Below are 16,510 nucleotides of genomic sequence, written 5' to 3'. Positions count from 1 at the left end.
AGATGCTGTGGATGCAGTGCCAGTAGTGAGATGCCTTGGATGCTGTGCCAGCAGTGAGATGCTGTTTGATCTCCACACAGGACTGAGGATTCTGCCCACAGCTCCAATCTCTTGCTTTTTCTGGTGCCTGCTAATTTTCTGTGTCCTTCCCAGGCCTTATTTATAGTTCAATAGAAATAGGCATTTGTTGAATGGACAGAAGACGCACTCAACTCTAGATAGACTTCAGTTGTGTAGATCACTCTGACTTCCAACTTCACACAATCCTGTTGCCTCTGCTTCCTGAGTGCTAAGATTACAGCCCTGCCTTGGCTTCTCCCTTGAGCCTGCCAGGCCCATGATGGCCTCTAGGCCTCTGGTTCCATCACTGCCTCCAATTATTGAATAGAGGGAGTGCCAGAAAGCATCAATTGGCCAGTCTCTAGCCCAGAATTGTCCAGAAACTTCAAGATTAAGAGTGCACAGACATGAGGCTGAAGTCTGTTCTCTATCCCCTCTGCAGTCCTTGGCAATTTTCTCTTCACTATTAGGACCGGAGGGCACCACATTTTCTAGTCTCCCCCAGATTTCTGCCTTTGAATCAGATCTGGTGAGCAGCAGGCCTCTGGTTCTTATCTCCCTGCCTGCCCCTTCCACGTACTACACAGCTGCATGACCACAGAAGGCTGCTCTCATCCTCCCACGAGTCTGGACCAGTGTGTGCTCGGAGATAAGGCCACCAGACTCTAGGGAATGAGTGGATCGTTTTGGTTTTATGAGATAGTATTATTTTTCTGATTTTAAAACTTTTTACTAATATAGAAAATGGGCTGGGAAGATAGCTTAGTTGGTAAAATGTTTCTATCGGGGTTGAAGAGGTAGCTTAATGGTTAAGAGCACTGGCTGCTCTTCTAGTAGACCCAGGTTTGATTCCCTGCACCCACATGGTGGCTGACAACCATTTGTACCTCCTGTCTGAGGGGATCTGACACCTTCTTTTGGCCTTCACAGACATTGCATACATTTGAAACATATACATATATGTGGCAGAACACCTATATAACATAAAACAAAAAAAATGCTTATCTAGCAAGCAGGTGGATTGGAGTTTGATCCCAAGAACCCCCATAACCAAAGCCAGGCATGGTGGCACACGTTGTGGTCCCAGCATGAGGGAGGTGGAGACAGGAGGAGCCCTAGGGTTTTGCTGGCCATCCTGTTGGTGAAGGTCATTGAAAGACCTTGTCTCAAAACAACAAAGTATCTTCAAGAAGACAACACGGCTGCCTGTTGGCCCTCAAATACTCACTCACATGCATGCACATCCCTACCCCTAATGCACCCCCTCATATGAACACACATGCATGTACATGCACACACACAGATGTGCACATGAACATGCACACATGTGCATACACAGATACATTTGAAAAAAATGGGGGTCTGGGGCTTGCTTTGCACATATGGCCTGAATTTGATCATCAGAAACCCATGTTTTTTGTTTGTTTTTCCCTGTCAGTTGTGAGCATGTGTGCTTGTATTTCCAGAATTTGGAAGGTACAGGAGAGTTTGAGGCCATCTTGGGTTACAAGAGACCCTGAATCAAAAACAAAAATCAACCAAAAAACTATTGGAAAATATAGGGCCAGAAACAAAGTTCAGTGATAGAATATATTCTTGGCATGGGTGAGACATGGAGTTCAGCCTGATGAAGACGATGGTGGTGGTGGTGGTGGTGGTGCCAATGGTGCTGCTGCTGCTGGTGATGATGGTGTTGCTGACACTGGTGATGGTGATGATAATGATAACAGGAAGAGGAAAGGAGGAGAACGAAGGAAAACACACGCTTGAGCAAGGTGTGGTGGTGCAGAGTTGCCGTTCCATGGAGGGAGGAGCATCAGGAGAGTTCAAGGCCAGCCTGGGATACATGAGATCCTATGTGAAACAAACAAGAAACTACAAAAATAGTAATATAAGGCCTATAGTAGCTAACTCCAGAGGTAACTGATTTTGTTGTAGTGAGCACTAGTTTCCAGCTATCTGAGGCCCCTGCAGGTGTCCACAGTCCACTCACGAGGCTCTCCTGATGCCGCCTCTGCCTCAGGACTCTGTGCTGTAGGAGACTGTTAGATTGTTAGGTAAAACGGCTTTCTTTTTTTCCTTCTTTTCCTTTTAATCAAAGGAGGGGCCTGCTGTGGACCAGTAAGATAGCTTCTGTATGTCCATGCTGTCTTATTCACCTGTGATGGAGTTTACTGTAGAGAAAAGTAACAGAAATTGACTGGATAAAGAAAGGAGGTGGACATAGAACTAATGCGGGTGTCTAGCCCCAAGCCTCAGCAGCCCAGCCGTGGGTCTGCACGGTTCTTTTGCATCAAGAAGTTAATGTTTCGAGCCATTTCCATGTTGTGGATCCTCCAGCACGTTTCATAGCTGTTTTGCCGGTGGCAGTCACAAGGCTTCTCATAGTACTGTCGTGGCTTTATGACTGCAGTAAGGTGGTGAGGATTCTGTTCACCTTCCATGTTCCCCTCCTGAACCATCACAGCCCTGGCAATGAACTTCAGATGTTTAGCTGTGGCCTTGATTTTAAATCTTCATTCTTCAGGGCCTGGGCCCTCCGAATTCGGATTCCTCAACCCTCCACAAAATGACTCTTTTGGGTGTGTGTGTGTATGGTGTGTGTTGTGTATATATTATGTATGGTGTTTGCATATATGAGGGCTGCCTCAGGTGTCATTCCTCAAATCCCACCCACTGTTCTTATATTTTTCTTTAGATAACCTGGAACTCACCAAGTATGCTAGGCTGGTGGGATGTGCTGCCTTGGTTGTCAATTAAGTGCTGGACACTTTTTCCCTATCCTTCCCTCCTTTCTTTTCTTTTTGTAAGACAGTCTATGTAGCTCTTCCTGGCCTGGAACTTGCTGTGTAGCTGAGGCTGGCCTGAACTCACAGAGATCTATCAGCTTCTGCCTCCAAAGTGATGGGATTAAAGGTGTGCACCTTCATCCTTCTTTAAGGGAGTTCTTGGTTATATTATTTAAAATGGGCCAGACAGCAGTGGCACACACCTTTAATCCCAGCACTTGGGAGATAGAGGCAGGCGGATTTCTGAGTTTGAGGCCAGCCTGGTCTACAGAGTGAGTTCCAGGACAGCCAGGGCTACACAGAGAAACCCTGTCTCAGGGAAAAAAAAAAACAAACAAAAAGTAAGACTCATGCTAAATGTGGATGGAAACTTAGAAGGGAGATAAAAGAAGGAAGCTTGCTTTTTGCCTGTTTGCCTTCATTCTTGCTGGCAAATTCATCTGTTCTGTTGCTGTGACTGCTGAACTCACTGACACCAGAACAAGCTTTTTAAGACTTCTAATGTAGACTGAAGACTGGTACCTGTCAGGCTACCAACCCTTGGGGATGACAAACTACCAGATTCTTGACCTTTTTGGTGTGACACAGCCATTGTTGAACTACCTATATTGCATGCTATACACTAATCTAATAAGTCTCTTTTTAATATATATTCAACCATTGCTTCTATTCTCCCAGAGAATTGTAATATAGCTGCGTAGCTGAAGGGCCCCAAGAATCCCTCCTGTCTGAGTCCCAAACACCATCAAGTCTGGCTTTTTAAAAACAGCTTCTAGGGTCTGAACTCAATCCCTAGGCAAGGCAAACACTTTACCAAGGGAGCTATCTCCCTAGCCTCTTGTTTTGATTTTTTGAGACAAGGTCTCCCAATATAGCCCAGGCTAAGCAGCTCTCTTTTTTGGCCTCCCAAGTGCTGAGGCCCATCTGAAGTCCTCTGTGACCTATCTTTGATTAGCTTAGAGCCCATCCAGGCCCCAGACAAGTTAATAAGGCTGAGATGTAGGACTCGAGTGTGGAGATCTGTGGTCAAATCAGATAACAGCTTGCTAATCAGGATTTCTGCCTCTTTTTCTGGCTCTGCTACATTCTAGACCCAGCCTGGGAGACCTGGTTTTCAGGTTCCCTTCCTCAGGAGGAAACTCGTTTGATGGACATAACGCCTCTCCCCCGTCTCCCCAGCAGACCATGGCCCCCGCTCTTTCTATTAGCTTTAGCTTGTTTCCCTCCTGGTAGAGTCTAACACATCTCCTGCTCTATCCTGGTAGCTCAGTCCCTTGGGTGAATTGCCTCCACTACACCCATCTACCCGTCACACCTCACTTGTCCTTCTTGACTCCCCCACTCCCATCTGGTGGCTCTGAGAGAGTGTGTCGAGCTACATGCAGTTGGAGGACAGGGGGAATGCAAACCACCATCTGGAGATTCAGATACACGAGTCGACTCATCAGGAACAGCAAGGCAGCATATACTTAAGGAGGTTCTGCCAGGGGCTCTGGAGGAGTTGTGTGGGTGTGGGGAGGGGGAAGACAGATGGATGCGTGGGCAGCAGGGGCAGGGCCTGATTAGAAACCCCCAGATTTGCATGCTGGCACTATCTTCTTCTGGGCTTGTTGCCTAGTGGGCAGCTGTGTCCCCTGGGGGCAGGGAGCGCTGGGGACAGGGTAGGCATCAGCCCACTAGTCAGAGAAAAGATATTTGTAGGGGAGAGGAATGGTTTATAGGTTGTAGGGAGATGTGAGAGGGTGGGTTGTAGGAGGGTATGCATTGTGTACATGAGTGAAATTGCGAAAGGACAAATTAAAAAAACAAAAAACCAAAAAAAAAACAAAAAAAAACCCCAAAAAAACCAGATTCTATTTGCCTCTTGCTTGGTTCTGCCACTCTGCAGCCCAGGAAACCCTGTCCCCACTGCCCCAGACCCAACAGCAGCAGGTTATGTTGCATCCCATAAACTATAGTCTAACAGCAATGGGATGGCCAGTCTGAGGGTGTTGGGGACGGGCTAAGAGGAACACAGCAGACAAGGCTGGGGAACAGGAGAGGGGTCCCGTAAGGCAGAGTAGACAGGGCCTGGGCTGAGCCAGTGCTTGGGAGGAAGGAGTACAGCCGGGCTAGGATGGTACACAGGCCTCTCCTAGTTCTCAGGGTCAGTTAAGGATACTTAAAAAGCAGAAATGTTTATCAGAAGACTTCTTGACTTGACAGTTCACACAGTAACAGGGTTTCTTCTGGCATCTCACACATCCTTAGTTTTGGATGACCCATCCTATCCTCACTAGCATTCTGAGGCTGTGCTTCATGCAGGCAGCTTTAATGCTCTCTGAGGCTCCCAAGGAAGCTCAGGAAGAGGCTGTTACCTGTTACTTCTACCCCTGCCCCTTCCCCCTGTTTCATGAAGGAATCACAAACCAAATGATAGAAACTAGAGACTCTGAAAATTGCCCCTTCCTCGGGTTGAAGAATTGCCCGGGTAGACTTTGCAGGCAATGTATCTTCCACTCTTGGTGAAGATTTGGTAGGTGGCTTTTTGTGGGATGCCCTGTTATCCCTTGGGAGTTGTGTGCCATGTCAGGATGATGTCTGCTACATGGCTGGACTGAGACCCTCCCCTGCTGATTCTTAGTCATCTTGACTTGAAACGATGTATTAATTCTTAAGGGTACTGAGGCAGCTTTCAGTTGTCCTGAAGAGTGGTTTCTTGTGTACTGGGGGCTCCAGTCCACTTGACCTGCATGTGCTTATTGCACTGAGACTTTTGGGAGCAAATTCCATTCAAACAGCTACTGGCTGTCTCCAAGGTGGGTGAGGGCACAGAAGTTGTGTTAGAAGTCACTGTGGAGGATGGAGGGCTGCAGGTCTAGAGTCCAATGGGGAGTTCAGTGGATCCAAGCAGATCTCTCTTAAAGGCCACTTGCTGTAATTGTTCTGAGGCAGGCCTCTCACCTGTTAAGGCAAGTCCTGAAGGACCAGTCTCCTTAGCCATTGGGCTCTATAGTTCTAGGCTTTTCATTACAACAGTGAGCCTTGTCTAACAGGCTCCCCTCGGCTGCTGTCCTTATACCCTGATTTAGCTACCTGGACTGTGGATCCAGAGACTCTGAGTCTTATCATTTCTTGTTACCAGCTGACCTCTCACCACCAGCAGCTGCTGCTTCCTCCTCCCACCCTACCTCCTCCACCACCTCCTCCTCTTTTAATTTTTGGGTTTTCAAGACAGCATTTCTCTGTAGATCAGGTTAGCCTCAAACTCAAGAGATCACCTTACCTCTGCCTCCCTTAGTGCTGTGATTAAAGGTGTGTGCTACCACATCCAACCTAAAGCATGTTCACTACAAGTCAGTTGCTCTTGGTAAACATGTTTCTAGACTTAGCACACACCACCTTTTAACTTGGCTCAGTTATAGAACTGTGTTTAAATCCTGATGCACAGCACTGTGCTGCAGCTTTGTTTCCATAGCAACCCTAAGCTCTTTATGACTCCCTTTAGAGGAAGATTTTTTTTTCTTCTTCTTTTTTTGGTTTTTCGAGACAGGGTTTCTCTGTGTAGCCTTGGCTGTCCTGGAACTCACTCTGTAGACCAGGCTGGTCTCAAACTCAGAAGTCCGTCTGCCTCTGCTTTCTAAGTGCTGGGATTAAAGGCGTGCACCACCACACCCAGCTAGAGGAAGATTCCTAAGTGGTTTTATTTTGGATTATTTGGTGTTGTGGCTTGAGTATGAAATGTCCCCAGAAATCTGAATACTTGGTCCTCAGCTGGTGGCACTGTTTGAGGTTATGGAACCTTTAGGAGGTGCAATGGAGGGATGGTGGTGGTGGGTCACTGGGGGTGGACTTTGACGGTTTATAGCTGGCCCTGCTTCCTGGTCTTTTCCTGCTCCCTCTGTGTGGATGAGATCTGCTCTTCTGAGCTGCTGGGTTGGCCTCACACTCCTGACATGCCTTCCCTGCCCAGACGGACTGTGAGCCAAAACGAACTGTCTTCTATCACTTGATTTTGTCAGGGTTTTAGTCACAGCAATGTGAAAGTAATTTATTTGAGTATTTCCAGACAATAAACCCAAAATGTGGATTTTTTAACATTTGTCTGTTCTACTGAAATAAAATGGGACTGAAAACAAAGGCATGTTTGCTGTACTAAGAAAACAGAGTTTAGGGGAACATGTAAACAAGAAAAAGGAATCACCCATACCCTGTCTCAGAAGCCAGCAGTGAGTGCTCAGTAAACTCACCAGGAGCCTCAGGGCTGTGCTTCCCACTGTGCATCCCATCTTCTGAGAGCTTCTGCCCTTGGCCCTGCATGCAGGATGTGGCAAGTGCCAGGCAGAGGGCAGGGTGGAGGCAGAAGAAATGCCTGGTGCTTAGTGTCCATGCAAGTGGTCCTTGAAATGCTGTGAGGGTCTCTGCCCACAGGTGGCCCCAGCTGACTGTTGACTGGAGGACCTTGTGCTCAGTGCCCGAATGCTTGAGGCATTTCAGGCTGCGATGAGGCACTGTAGATGCTGCTAGGTTCCCCAGGGGACCCTCTTTACTACACCTCTGGACTCCATGGCTGGTAGGATGGACAGTCTCCCTAACCCTAACCCAGGACCAGATCCTCAGCAGCTTCCAAACATACCCTGGATGCCAAGAGGACCCCAAATCCAAAATGCCTCCTGAAGTCTCAGGTTTTCAATGCTTTGTCCCAAGTACCAAGTTGTTGGCACTATTTTGGGAAATTGTGGAAACCAGTATGCAGGACTTGGCTTTTGGAAGCTGATCACATCCTGTGGGTCCCTGGTCATTTCTTTTCACTCTTCCTGGGTTGGCTTTGGGGTAGATAGCCATGAAGTCTATCCCATGTTCCTGCTCAAGCACATGGGATCAACCATGGGCTAAACTCTCTAGAACACCTTTTTTGTTGTTTTGTTTTGGGTTTTTTGTTGTTGTTTTGTTTTTCAAGACAGGGTTTCTCTGTGTAGCCCTGGCTGTCCTGGAACTCAGAAATCCGCCTGCCTGTGCCTCTCAAGTGCTAGGATTAAAGGCGTGCGCCACCATGCCCGGCTTAGAACACCTTTTAAAATACTTTTTCTGTTGAGTATTTGTCAGGGGTACAGATGTTAACTATAGACACACACAGGGAAGAGATCCGAGTGGCACTCGGGGATACAGATGTTAACTATAGACAGACACACAGGGAAGAGATCCATGTAGCACTCAGGAATCTTGAATATATGGTTTATTGACACCAGTACAGGGCCCCATGGGAAGACTGTCCTATGAGCTCATCACCTTGGTACCTGTCCCTAAGACTAAAGAACAAGACTCCCAGGAAGACCCCTGAAATAACCCTTGGCAAGGCCCACATGGCATGTAAATGGCAAAGCTTGGTGTGTTTGGTGAAGCCGAAGAGTCCAGTGAAAGCACAGGACTCCAGAGGATGGTTCCTGGAGGCTACAGAGGCTGAATCAAACCAGAAGCCCTGCTTGCTTCACATGAATTGGCCTGGCTTCTGTACAGTATGGCCAGAGCCATCCTCCTGGCCTTGAGGATACAGTTGAGGTAGCCAGGACACCCAGGCCAAAACTTAGCATCAGGAGAGGGGGGCACTGCATGCAGAAGAACCCAAAAGGGCAGGGGCAGACAGATCATGGTGAATGGCAGGGCTTTTAAGACCTCTAGGTGCTGGTGCCTCTCTCACCATGAGTTCTGGAGACGCCCAAAGCTATGCTGCAGATACCTTGCTTCAACGCTCCTGAAAGCCTGCTTGTGCCCTCCCACCTCTTACGCCTCCAGGCCTTGGTTGGGAGGCAGCTGTACCTGCAAAGGCAGGCTGCCGGCTTCAGCTTTTGTATCTGTGTAAGACACTGGCGCCTGTAACTCAGCTCTGTTCCAGCCCACTTAATTTTAAGAATAGACACTAATAATACTTAACCCCTCTCTGCTGCTGGTGGAGGGTGGACTCCCCTGCTCTGGCAGCTCCTGGTAATGCTATGCATGCCCTCCATGCCTTTCCCTGAGGCCTGAGAGGTGCAGTGACTGGTTCCACTCACACAATGTGATGGTGGCAAAGAGGGGGACTTGAGCTCACAGCCACTCTTTTTCCTGTTCCTTCCCTGAGCCTCTACTAAGCCATCCATTATCCTGGCTAGGGGATTCTTTTGGGACGAGAGTCTGAGGAGGAGGTGGCCAACAAGTCTTGTAGGCTTGGTACTGGCAACTCCAGTCCAGACAAAAGAGTTCTTCTCTGTGTCTAGGAACTCACTCAAGGCCAGCCCTCAACAGTAGGAGAATGTGGTCTCCCTTGGCCACTAGATCAGGATGGAGCAGTGCCTGATGTTGGTCCCAGACCATTGCCAGACAGGGGGAAGGGTGGGGGAGGCACTCAGACAAGCCTGGGAAAGGGGCTTCCCTTTACACTGAGGCCTTGATATTTGGCACATCTTTACATGTGAGTATGAATCCAGACCACCAAGGAGGCCCAAATTCCACTCTTACCAGCAATGAACAGGTTAGCAAAAATGGGAGAAAACCAAAATCAATTTATCTCCCTCTATGAAGGTCACCGCTACAGGCAGGCTGGACCAACAACCACACCTTGTGTTGAGATGGCACCGAGGATCCTGGATTCTGACCGCCCCGCACACTCAAGAAGGCAGCAGGCCTTCAAGTTAAGCAATACCTAGTTATTAGGTGGGCAGCCATCTGAGTGATCACGCTCCTATTCAGGAGACTTGATCAAGGAATCAACGACATGGCCCCAGCTCTTCCATCCCTGCTGTGGGAGTGGGCAAACGCCAAGCATACAGGTGGGTGCCCAGCTGCATTTGGGTGGCTTGGTCTCCTACTGCTGGAAGTGGACTTGCCTCATAGGAGGAAGTGTGAGCTCCCTTGCTTCTTTTCACAGAGGGCTTAGGTGCAATGAACAAAGCTCTGCAAGTCCTGCTAGGGCTTTCACTCTACAGGTGAACTATGTCTCCTCCATGGGGACCTCACAGCCACCCTTCTTCCTACTGATCCTTCCCTGAGCCTCTGCTAAGCCACCATTATTCTCTGGACCTGCCAGTGTCTGCAGAGAGCAGCCTTGACTCGCTTGGCCTTTGTTGAGAGCGTCCTAGTCCTTCTACTCTTGGTATCCCCCCAACCCTCGCTTGGTTTCCTTGCCTGACTGTATCCATCACTGCTCTAGGGATGTAGAGGTCTTGCATGCTGCTCAGGTCAGGACAGAGTCTAGCAGGTTAGGACACAAGTCACAGGAGAAAGATGGTGGACTGCTGGGCTTGCCAAAGTTCCTCACCTAAGCACTGTCTTCAACGACTCAATCAACATAACTGCAAACACACTTAAGAGAGTTTCAAGAGAGATTGAGTGTGTCAATCTTCTAGCCAAGAGCAGTAAGGTTCTCTCAGCTGGGATCCAGCCAGACTCCAAGGTGGGCAAGGAGGCCAGTGTCACCCCAGGTGCCCATAGTCACAGCCTTTACCCATCACTTCAGGGAAGTTCCGAGGTGCCCAGACGCACAAAAGGACTTTCCCAGAAAGAGTGCTGGCTGAAAGTGTGCCTTCCCACAACAAATGCTGCCTCTTTGAGAACCTCAACACGTCTGCCTATCAGGATCCATGACGGGCCCAGCAATTCTCGTCTACACCAAAGCTGTTTAAGGCACTTAAGTGGCTTATTAACATAATCTGGAAAAATTTGTTTCCATCCCAATTTAGGAAAAAATAAAATCATTAATACTGCAAATGTCTCCATGAACACACAAAAAAGTAAAATACTTAAGTTTTCAGGAATAAAATAAATGCTAAGCTTTGCTTAAGTTACATGACCTTGTGGGTCACCTTGGCACTGATACAACATGACAAAGCCTGAATACTGATTCTGGATTAGACCTTTCCCTGCAATAAATCTAAGCACACAAAGACACACACACACACACACACACACACCTGACTTCACCTCCCCAGGAAGCTCAAGGGAAAAGCGAGGTCTAGAAAGCCCTAGTGGCCTTAGTACTCAGTTAGAGTGCAGTGGCAGTGGGTCACTCTCCTGCTATGCCTCCCAGCAAGACCAATGTCTCCTCTTTGGGAAGCCAGCAGTCAAGCAGGACTGCGAGCTTGTGTGTTAGTACAGACCAAACCCTCCCAGCCTTGGGTACAATGAGAAACCACAAGCCTGGGCTGGACACCTGGCTGCAGATCTCACTCCAGGATCTGTGTGAGGGTCCTCCAAGACCTGACCTGTGTTTTTGGTTGGGCTACCAGCAGGTGCCTGTGGCTTCTGTTCCCAGACCTGTCCGGCCCTGCTCACCTCAGCCATCTGCTCTTCGGTGAGGTCATTTTCCTATGTTTCCTTCTGAGATCCACTTGCTGCCTACTGCAGTTCTGCAGCCATGAGGACAGGCTGTGGTAGGCAACATGAAGGGCTGGGGTGCTAAGGGAATGCTGTGAGGGTGTGCACCCCTGCCCACTATACCTGTTGGATCTAAGGTCTTTGAAGGGGAGGATCACGAGGGCAGAGGGAGAGTCCGGATGGGGCCTGGAGGCCTGGACCACTTAGCTTCTCTGTGAGGTATTACTGATCTCAAGTTCTGAAAGGCCAGTGGACAAGTCTTGGCTTCCTACATCTGCCTGGGCATCCCCTGTCCCCTGGATTCCACCCTCTAGCAGCTCCAGGGGCTCCCTAAGGAAGACCACCATGACTGTAATGTTGTCATGGGAGCCCCGGTCACGGGCCACAGCCACCAGCTCCTCAGCAACACGCATCCCATTGCCCTTGTGCCTGAGCAAGTGGCCATGGACGAGACCCGTGACTTCATGGTGGGGGACAACATCGAAGAAACCATCACAAGCAAGCAACAGGTAGTCCTCTGAGCCCGTTAGCTCTCTGGATGCTGCATCGGCCTCCCCAGACACATAGGGCTTCTGGAAGACATCCCCTGGGAATGAACAGACAGAAGAGCCTTGTTTTTTACTTCCCGTGTGCTCAGAACCAACCCATATCACCATCCCCAAGGGCATGAAGGTACAGGAGCCCAGCTGGCTCTCAAGGGGTCACCTGCTTAGTGCTTCCCACCCTACTCCCCCCCCCCCAGCTCCACAGAGCAGCTCTCACTCCAGGGAAGGCTGCACCTCCAGTGAGTCTACATATAGACTGCTAGAGCAGTACAAAGACAGGCTATGAGGAAGGAGCCAACAAAGACCTCAAGAGGGTGAGAGGGCAGGTGCCAAACTCCCAGGGAGTAGATGGAGGTGGAGTTACAGGAAGAGGCAGGTATGCTCTCTGAGCTGGGTTTCAGCAGTGACAGGAGACAGAGAAGAATGGGAAGCTATATTCTTCAAGAGGAAAAGGATCTTAAACTTTTTCTGTTTTTTTTGAGAAAAAAAAAATCATTAGCATGAGTGAGCTTACAGAAGACATTATCTATAGGATATTTAACCCCGACTAGAGGTTTCCTACTGTATTTTAGTAGGCCCTAGAGAAGGCCTTTAATTTTCTATGTTTCTAGTTGAGCATTATTATTTGCATAAAGATCTCTAGTCCAGGCTGGCTTCCAATAGCCTATGTAGTCCAGGATAACCTTGACGTTCTCATCTTGCTCTACCTACCTCCTAGGATGGATTACAGGTGTGTGCCACCATGCTTGGTTTAAGTGGCAGCGGCAGCACAAGTGGGGACTGAGCTCAGGATTGTGCATGCCAGGCAAGCACTTGACCAAGCGAGCTAGACTCTTCCTACAATGTTTGACAATTTACAGTAAATAGAAACTACACTGTGAACCTGATCCTCTCCTGGTTAGAGAGACCTGCCTGGTCCAACCACCTTTGCGCTGAAGCAACAGCAGAGAACTGCAGCTTACAAACAGCTGGAAGCCTTGGTCGGAGCCAGCTGCTGACAGTTCCCTGGACTGTGCTGAGCTGGAACCCACTAGGTTGGGTAGATCGCATTCTGAACACAGTGGGTTTTTTTTTTTTTTTTTAGCTTATCTTGGGTTTATTTGGAGGCAGTTCCACTGTAAGTCTAGAAGGTCTAAATGCTGTGAATACTTTAGGGAGCATTATTCTGCCCTAAGTCACTGAGTAATGTGGTAATGGTTCCCGGCAGCAGCCCTCTCTCTTACCAATGGCTCTAGACACTGCCAGGGTCCCATTGACTCTCCAGCAGTCCATGAGAGAAACAAAGCCACCCAGTGCTTCAATTCGTGCTTTCTCATCCTGCAAGAGACAGTCATGAGGTGGGAACTTGGGTGAGTTGGGGGGCAGAGGCAGGGGCTTGAATGTCACAACATAAGTAGAACTTAAGTCCTAAGACACATTTGAAGCCAAAGTACTTGAACCAAGTCAAGAAGCTTACCTAGATATCCAAATCAGACATCATATTAAAGACAGGATGGCTAATCAAGGAATGGGGGGCAGTGTAGAAGGGTCACCTATGCAAGCCATGATACATCTCTAAGCAGTGCTTGGGCCAAGAAGGTACTCCTGGGCAGGAGAGTGGTGTTAGCGCAGACTCAGAGGGAAGATCCCTCACCTTTTACTTGGGGCTGTCATCTCTATGTGAAAACTGCTGGGCCGAAGCATGTGCTGTGCACATAAGGTCACATGGCAGGACTCTTACACCTGAGTTAGGCCATGAGAGGCAGTAGCAAGACTGCCCCTTAGCCAACCTTCTCCCCACTCACTCCTGGGCATCGTCTCTGTCAGTAGATCCAGCCCTAACTGCAAGGGGGATGGGCAGAGGCTTGGTCTAGCCACAGGTATCTTGAAGCTCTTTGGTTCGGCCGGTCCCCTCCAGGGAGAGGCTCACAGATGTAAAGTTTGACTCCGGAGGGCTAGTGTGAATAGCTGAGTGCATGTGTTGAGGCCCTCGGGGGCACTTTGACTCTCTCCTAGATGAGGGAGATCACTCATCTCGCTCTTTTACTCATGTAAACCTCCCAAGGCTTCTAGGTTGCAGAGCCTTCCTTTCTGAAGCTCCAAGTCAGGCTATCTGGCTGTGGGAACAGAGCTCAAGTGGGCACCGGGGCCAGTGATCCCCTCCCTGACAGGCCTGTTTCAACAGGCCTACTCAGTCTGCATGGACTACAGCACCAGGGTTTAAAGTAATGTGCTGAGCTGGTTGGCCTTGCTTAGCTCGGTCCTATAACCTTGGTCCTTCTTCCTTTTCCTGGATCCCTCCTCTGGCTGCACTGATCACAGCCTTGCCCTGTGCCCATGCTTGTTCCAGGTGCAAGCTAGCACCCTTGCTTGGTTCTTCTGATACCCTTCCCTCTTCCTCCTGCTTCCTCCCCACCTCCTGAAACAGCATCTCTGCAGCCAAAGCTTGGCGACTCAGCAGTTCTAGTAATAGCCACATTACCCTTTCCCTGGTGTCAGGGCTGCAGTGTGCAAGGTTCCAGTACCACTCAGAGCACCTCCAAATCCCTGTGGACTCCCAAGGCCCTCTTCATATGGGCCCAATGCCTGGGCTCCTTCCTTCTGAAGCCACTGATCTGCAAGTGCAGATGCCATCTACAACCTCACAGCCCATCCTTTTGAGAGCAGACCTCAGCTTGCCCTCTAGTGGCCTAGACATGATGAGCGTTGGCTGTGAGCCCTTGTAGAGTTTTCCACTGTCTCTGGTCAGTGTGTTCTCTCTCTCATCGCTGATGTGCTCAAGTCCCATGCCTCCAGGATTAAGCCTTATTTCCATGTGCTTTCTCCACAGTACCTGACCTGAGTCTTGTACCCTCGCTACTGTACCCTGCTTGTCCACCAGCAGAAGGTACTGGTTCCAAGTTCATCACCTTGCTGCCTCAGGAAAGCATACGACAGAACAGACACTCAATGTCAGCTGGCCTAAAGCGGGCCCATAGTGTGATGGCTGTTTAGACTGCTGCAGGACGAGACATCATCGTGAGTCCTCACAACCCTCAGAGTCACCTGTGGTGGCTGGGCCCTCTCTGAAGCTGTCAGGCTGTCAGGGTCTCATGTTCCTACTGTGGCTCTAGTTCCTGCAGGAGTCTTCAAACATGTCTGACTGCTTTTCTGGAAACTGGCAGGTAGTGGCAGGGATTACAGGCAAGAGCTGGTGGGATGGAGTGGAACTGGGCAAGCTACAGGTTGGCAGATACCTGACCCACAGGTGTGCCTACCCTGGCCAGCACTAACTTCAGCACCAGGCCACTCCATCTTTACCCTACACCTTCAAGGGTCCCTGCCTGACCCTGAGGCTCGGAAGGGTCAAGCTAGGACCAAACAGGGTTTAGGACTGTGTGGAAAATGTTCCCACCTGGCATGGGAAAGAGAATATCCAGCCCCAGGGCAAAGGCTGGCACTGGATCCAGACCTGGCTATGATTTTATCCGCCCAGGTAGCAGAAGTCAATTCCTTGTGGTGGTGGAGACAGAGCAGTAGAGGCTAGCACTTTACCTGTGTGTGCTGGGCAAGTGACTGAACCTTGGTTCTCTCTACTGTTTGCTGGCTTGCACACATGTACCTCCCAGACCATAAGCCATATACCTGACTGCTTCCTGTCCTGCTTCTGCGACCCAGGAACTACAAGAGGGGAGACAATCTGACTCTGCTGCAGAACATCCCAAACAGAGGGATGTAGGACAACAGAGGGATGTGAGGGGACATGTGCAGTGCCCAGGCAGGAGCTAACCTCCCTAACTTGGCTGTGCTGTCAGTGCTTGATGGAAAGAATGCAATGACAATGAACTTCTGGAAAGATGATCAAGAGCTGGGGGATGGCTCCAGGTTTAAGAGCAACAGCCGCTCTTATAGAGGACCTGACTTCAGTTTGCAGCACCCGCATGGCAGCTCATAACTACCTGTAACCGCAGTTGGAGAGGATCTGACACCCTCTCTGGCATTTGCAGATACCAGGCACAAAAGTGGTTCACTTATGTGCAGGTAAACACTCATACACACAAATACAAATAATAAAATATTAATGACAACAACAACAAACTATATTCAAATTTACTCTGGAAAGTTGGGTGTGGTAGCTCACACGGGTAATCCTAGTACCTGAGACACAGAGGCAGAGGGATTGCTTCAAGTTGGAGTTCAGGATGGGTTACATAGCAAGTTTCAGGCCAGGCAGGCTACAGAGAGATAATGCGTCTTAATAAAAACAAAAAAGCCAGGCAGTGGTGGCGCACGCCTTTAATCCCAGCACTCAGGAGGCAGAGGCAGGCGGATTTCTGAGTTCGAGGCCAGCCTGGTCTACAGAGTGAGTTCCAGTACAGCCAGGGCTACACAGAGAAACCCTGTCTCAGGGGAGGGAGAGAGGGAGAGAGGGAGAGAGGGAGAGAGGGAGAGAGGGAGAGAGAGAGAGGGAAGGGAGGGACTGCTTGTGGACGTTGTACATCGTGGTGCGCACTAGGCTCCGCACCACGATGTACAACGTCCAGCAGGAGAGAGAGAGAGAGAGAGGGAGAGAGGGAGAGAGAGAGAGAGAGAGCTGAAACAAACAAAAACAACCAAGCAAACAAAAGCCAAGCCAAACCAAATGAAACAACAAAAAACCCACAAAAACCCTAAGACAAATGTACTCTGAAAGAGAAACGAGGTAGCTTTGCCTTGCAGATGGTGTTGTATAACAGTTCCCTTCTGACTGAAATAGACCCTTCTGGTGGGAGAAGCTCAGCAGGCTTGCAGGGTTTGGGAAGCCCAGAGTATTGTGCAGGAAGTTTTAGG

General features: G+C 49.4%; 2 protein-coding genes across 3 annotated transcripts in view; both read right to left on the bottom strand.

Annotated features, from left to right (window-relative positions):
* Positions 1 to 2,315: 2,315 nt before the first annotated feature.
* Positions 2,316 to 7,148, bottom strand: LOC115029583 (28S ribosomal protein S21, mitochondrial-like). Its single transcript, XM_029470739.1, has 2 exons — positions 7,079 to 7,148; positions 2,316 to 2,554 (listed from the first exon to the last, which is right to left on the bottom strand). The coding sequence occupies exons 1-2, from the start codon at positions 7,146 to 7,148 to the stop codon at positions 2,316 to 2,318; spliced, it is 309 nt and encodes a 102-aa protein (XP_029326599.1).
* A 901-nt stretch (positions 7,149 to 8,049) lies between these two features.
* Ppm1f (protein phosphatase, Mg2+/Mn2+ dependent 1F) overlaps positions 8,050 to 16,510 on the bottom strand; it is a 30,383-nt gene continuing 21,922 nt past the window's right edge. For both annotated transcript variants that reach the window (XM_021185224.1, XM_029470315.1), the window contains exons 7-8: positions 12,946 to 13,039; positions 8,050 to 11,763 (exon numbers count right to left, since the gene is read on the bottom strand). In XM_021185224.1, coding sequence (XP_021040883.1) covers positions 11,381 to 11,763; positions 12,946 to 13,039 — 477 coding nt within the window. In that variant the 3' untranslated portion in view covers positions 8,050 to 11,380. The remainder of the gene's footprint in view (positions 11,764 to 12,945; positions 13,040 to 16,510) is intronic.

This window comes from Mus caroli, chromosome 16 (assembly GCF_900094665.2).
Source record: "Mus caroli chromosome 16, CAROLI_EIJ_v1.1, whole genome shotgun sequence".
Lineage (NCBI taxonomy): Eukaryota > Metazoa > Chordata > Mammalia > Rodentia > Muridae > Mus > Mus caroli.
The sequence above is the reverse complement of the archived record's forward strand: the minus strand, read 5'-3'. Positions and strand labels throughout refer to the sequence as shown.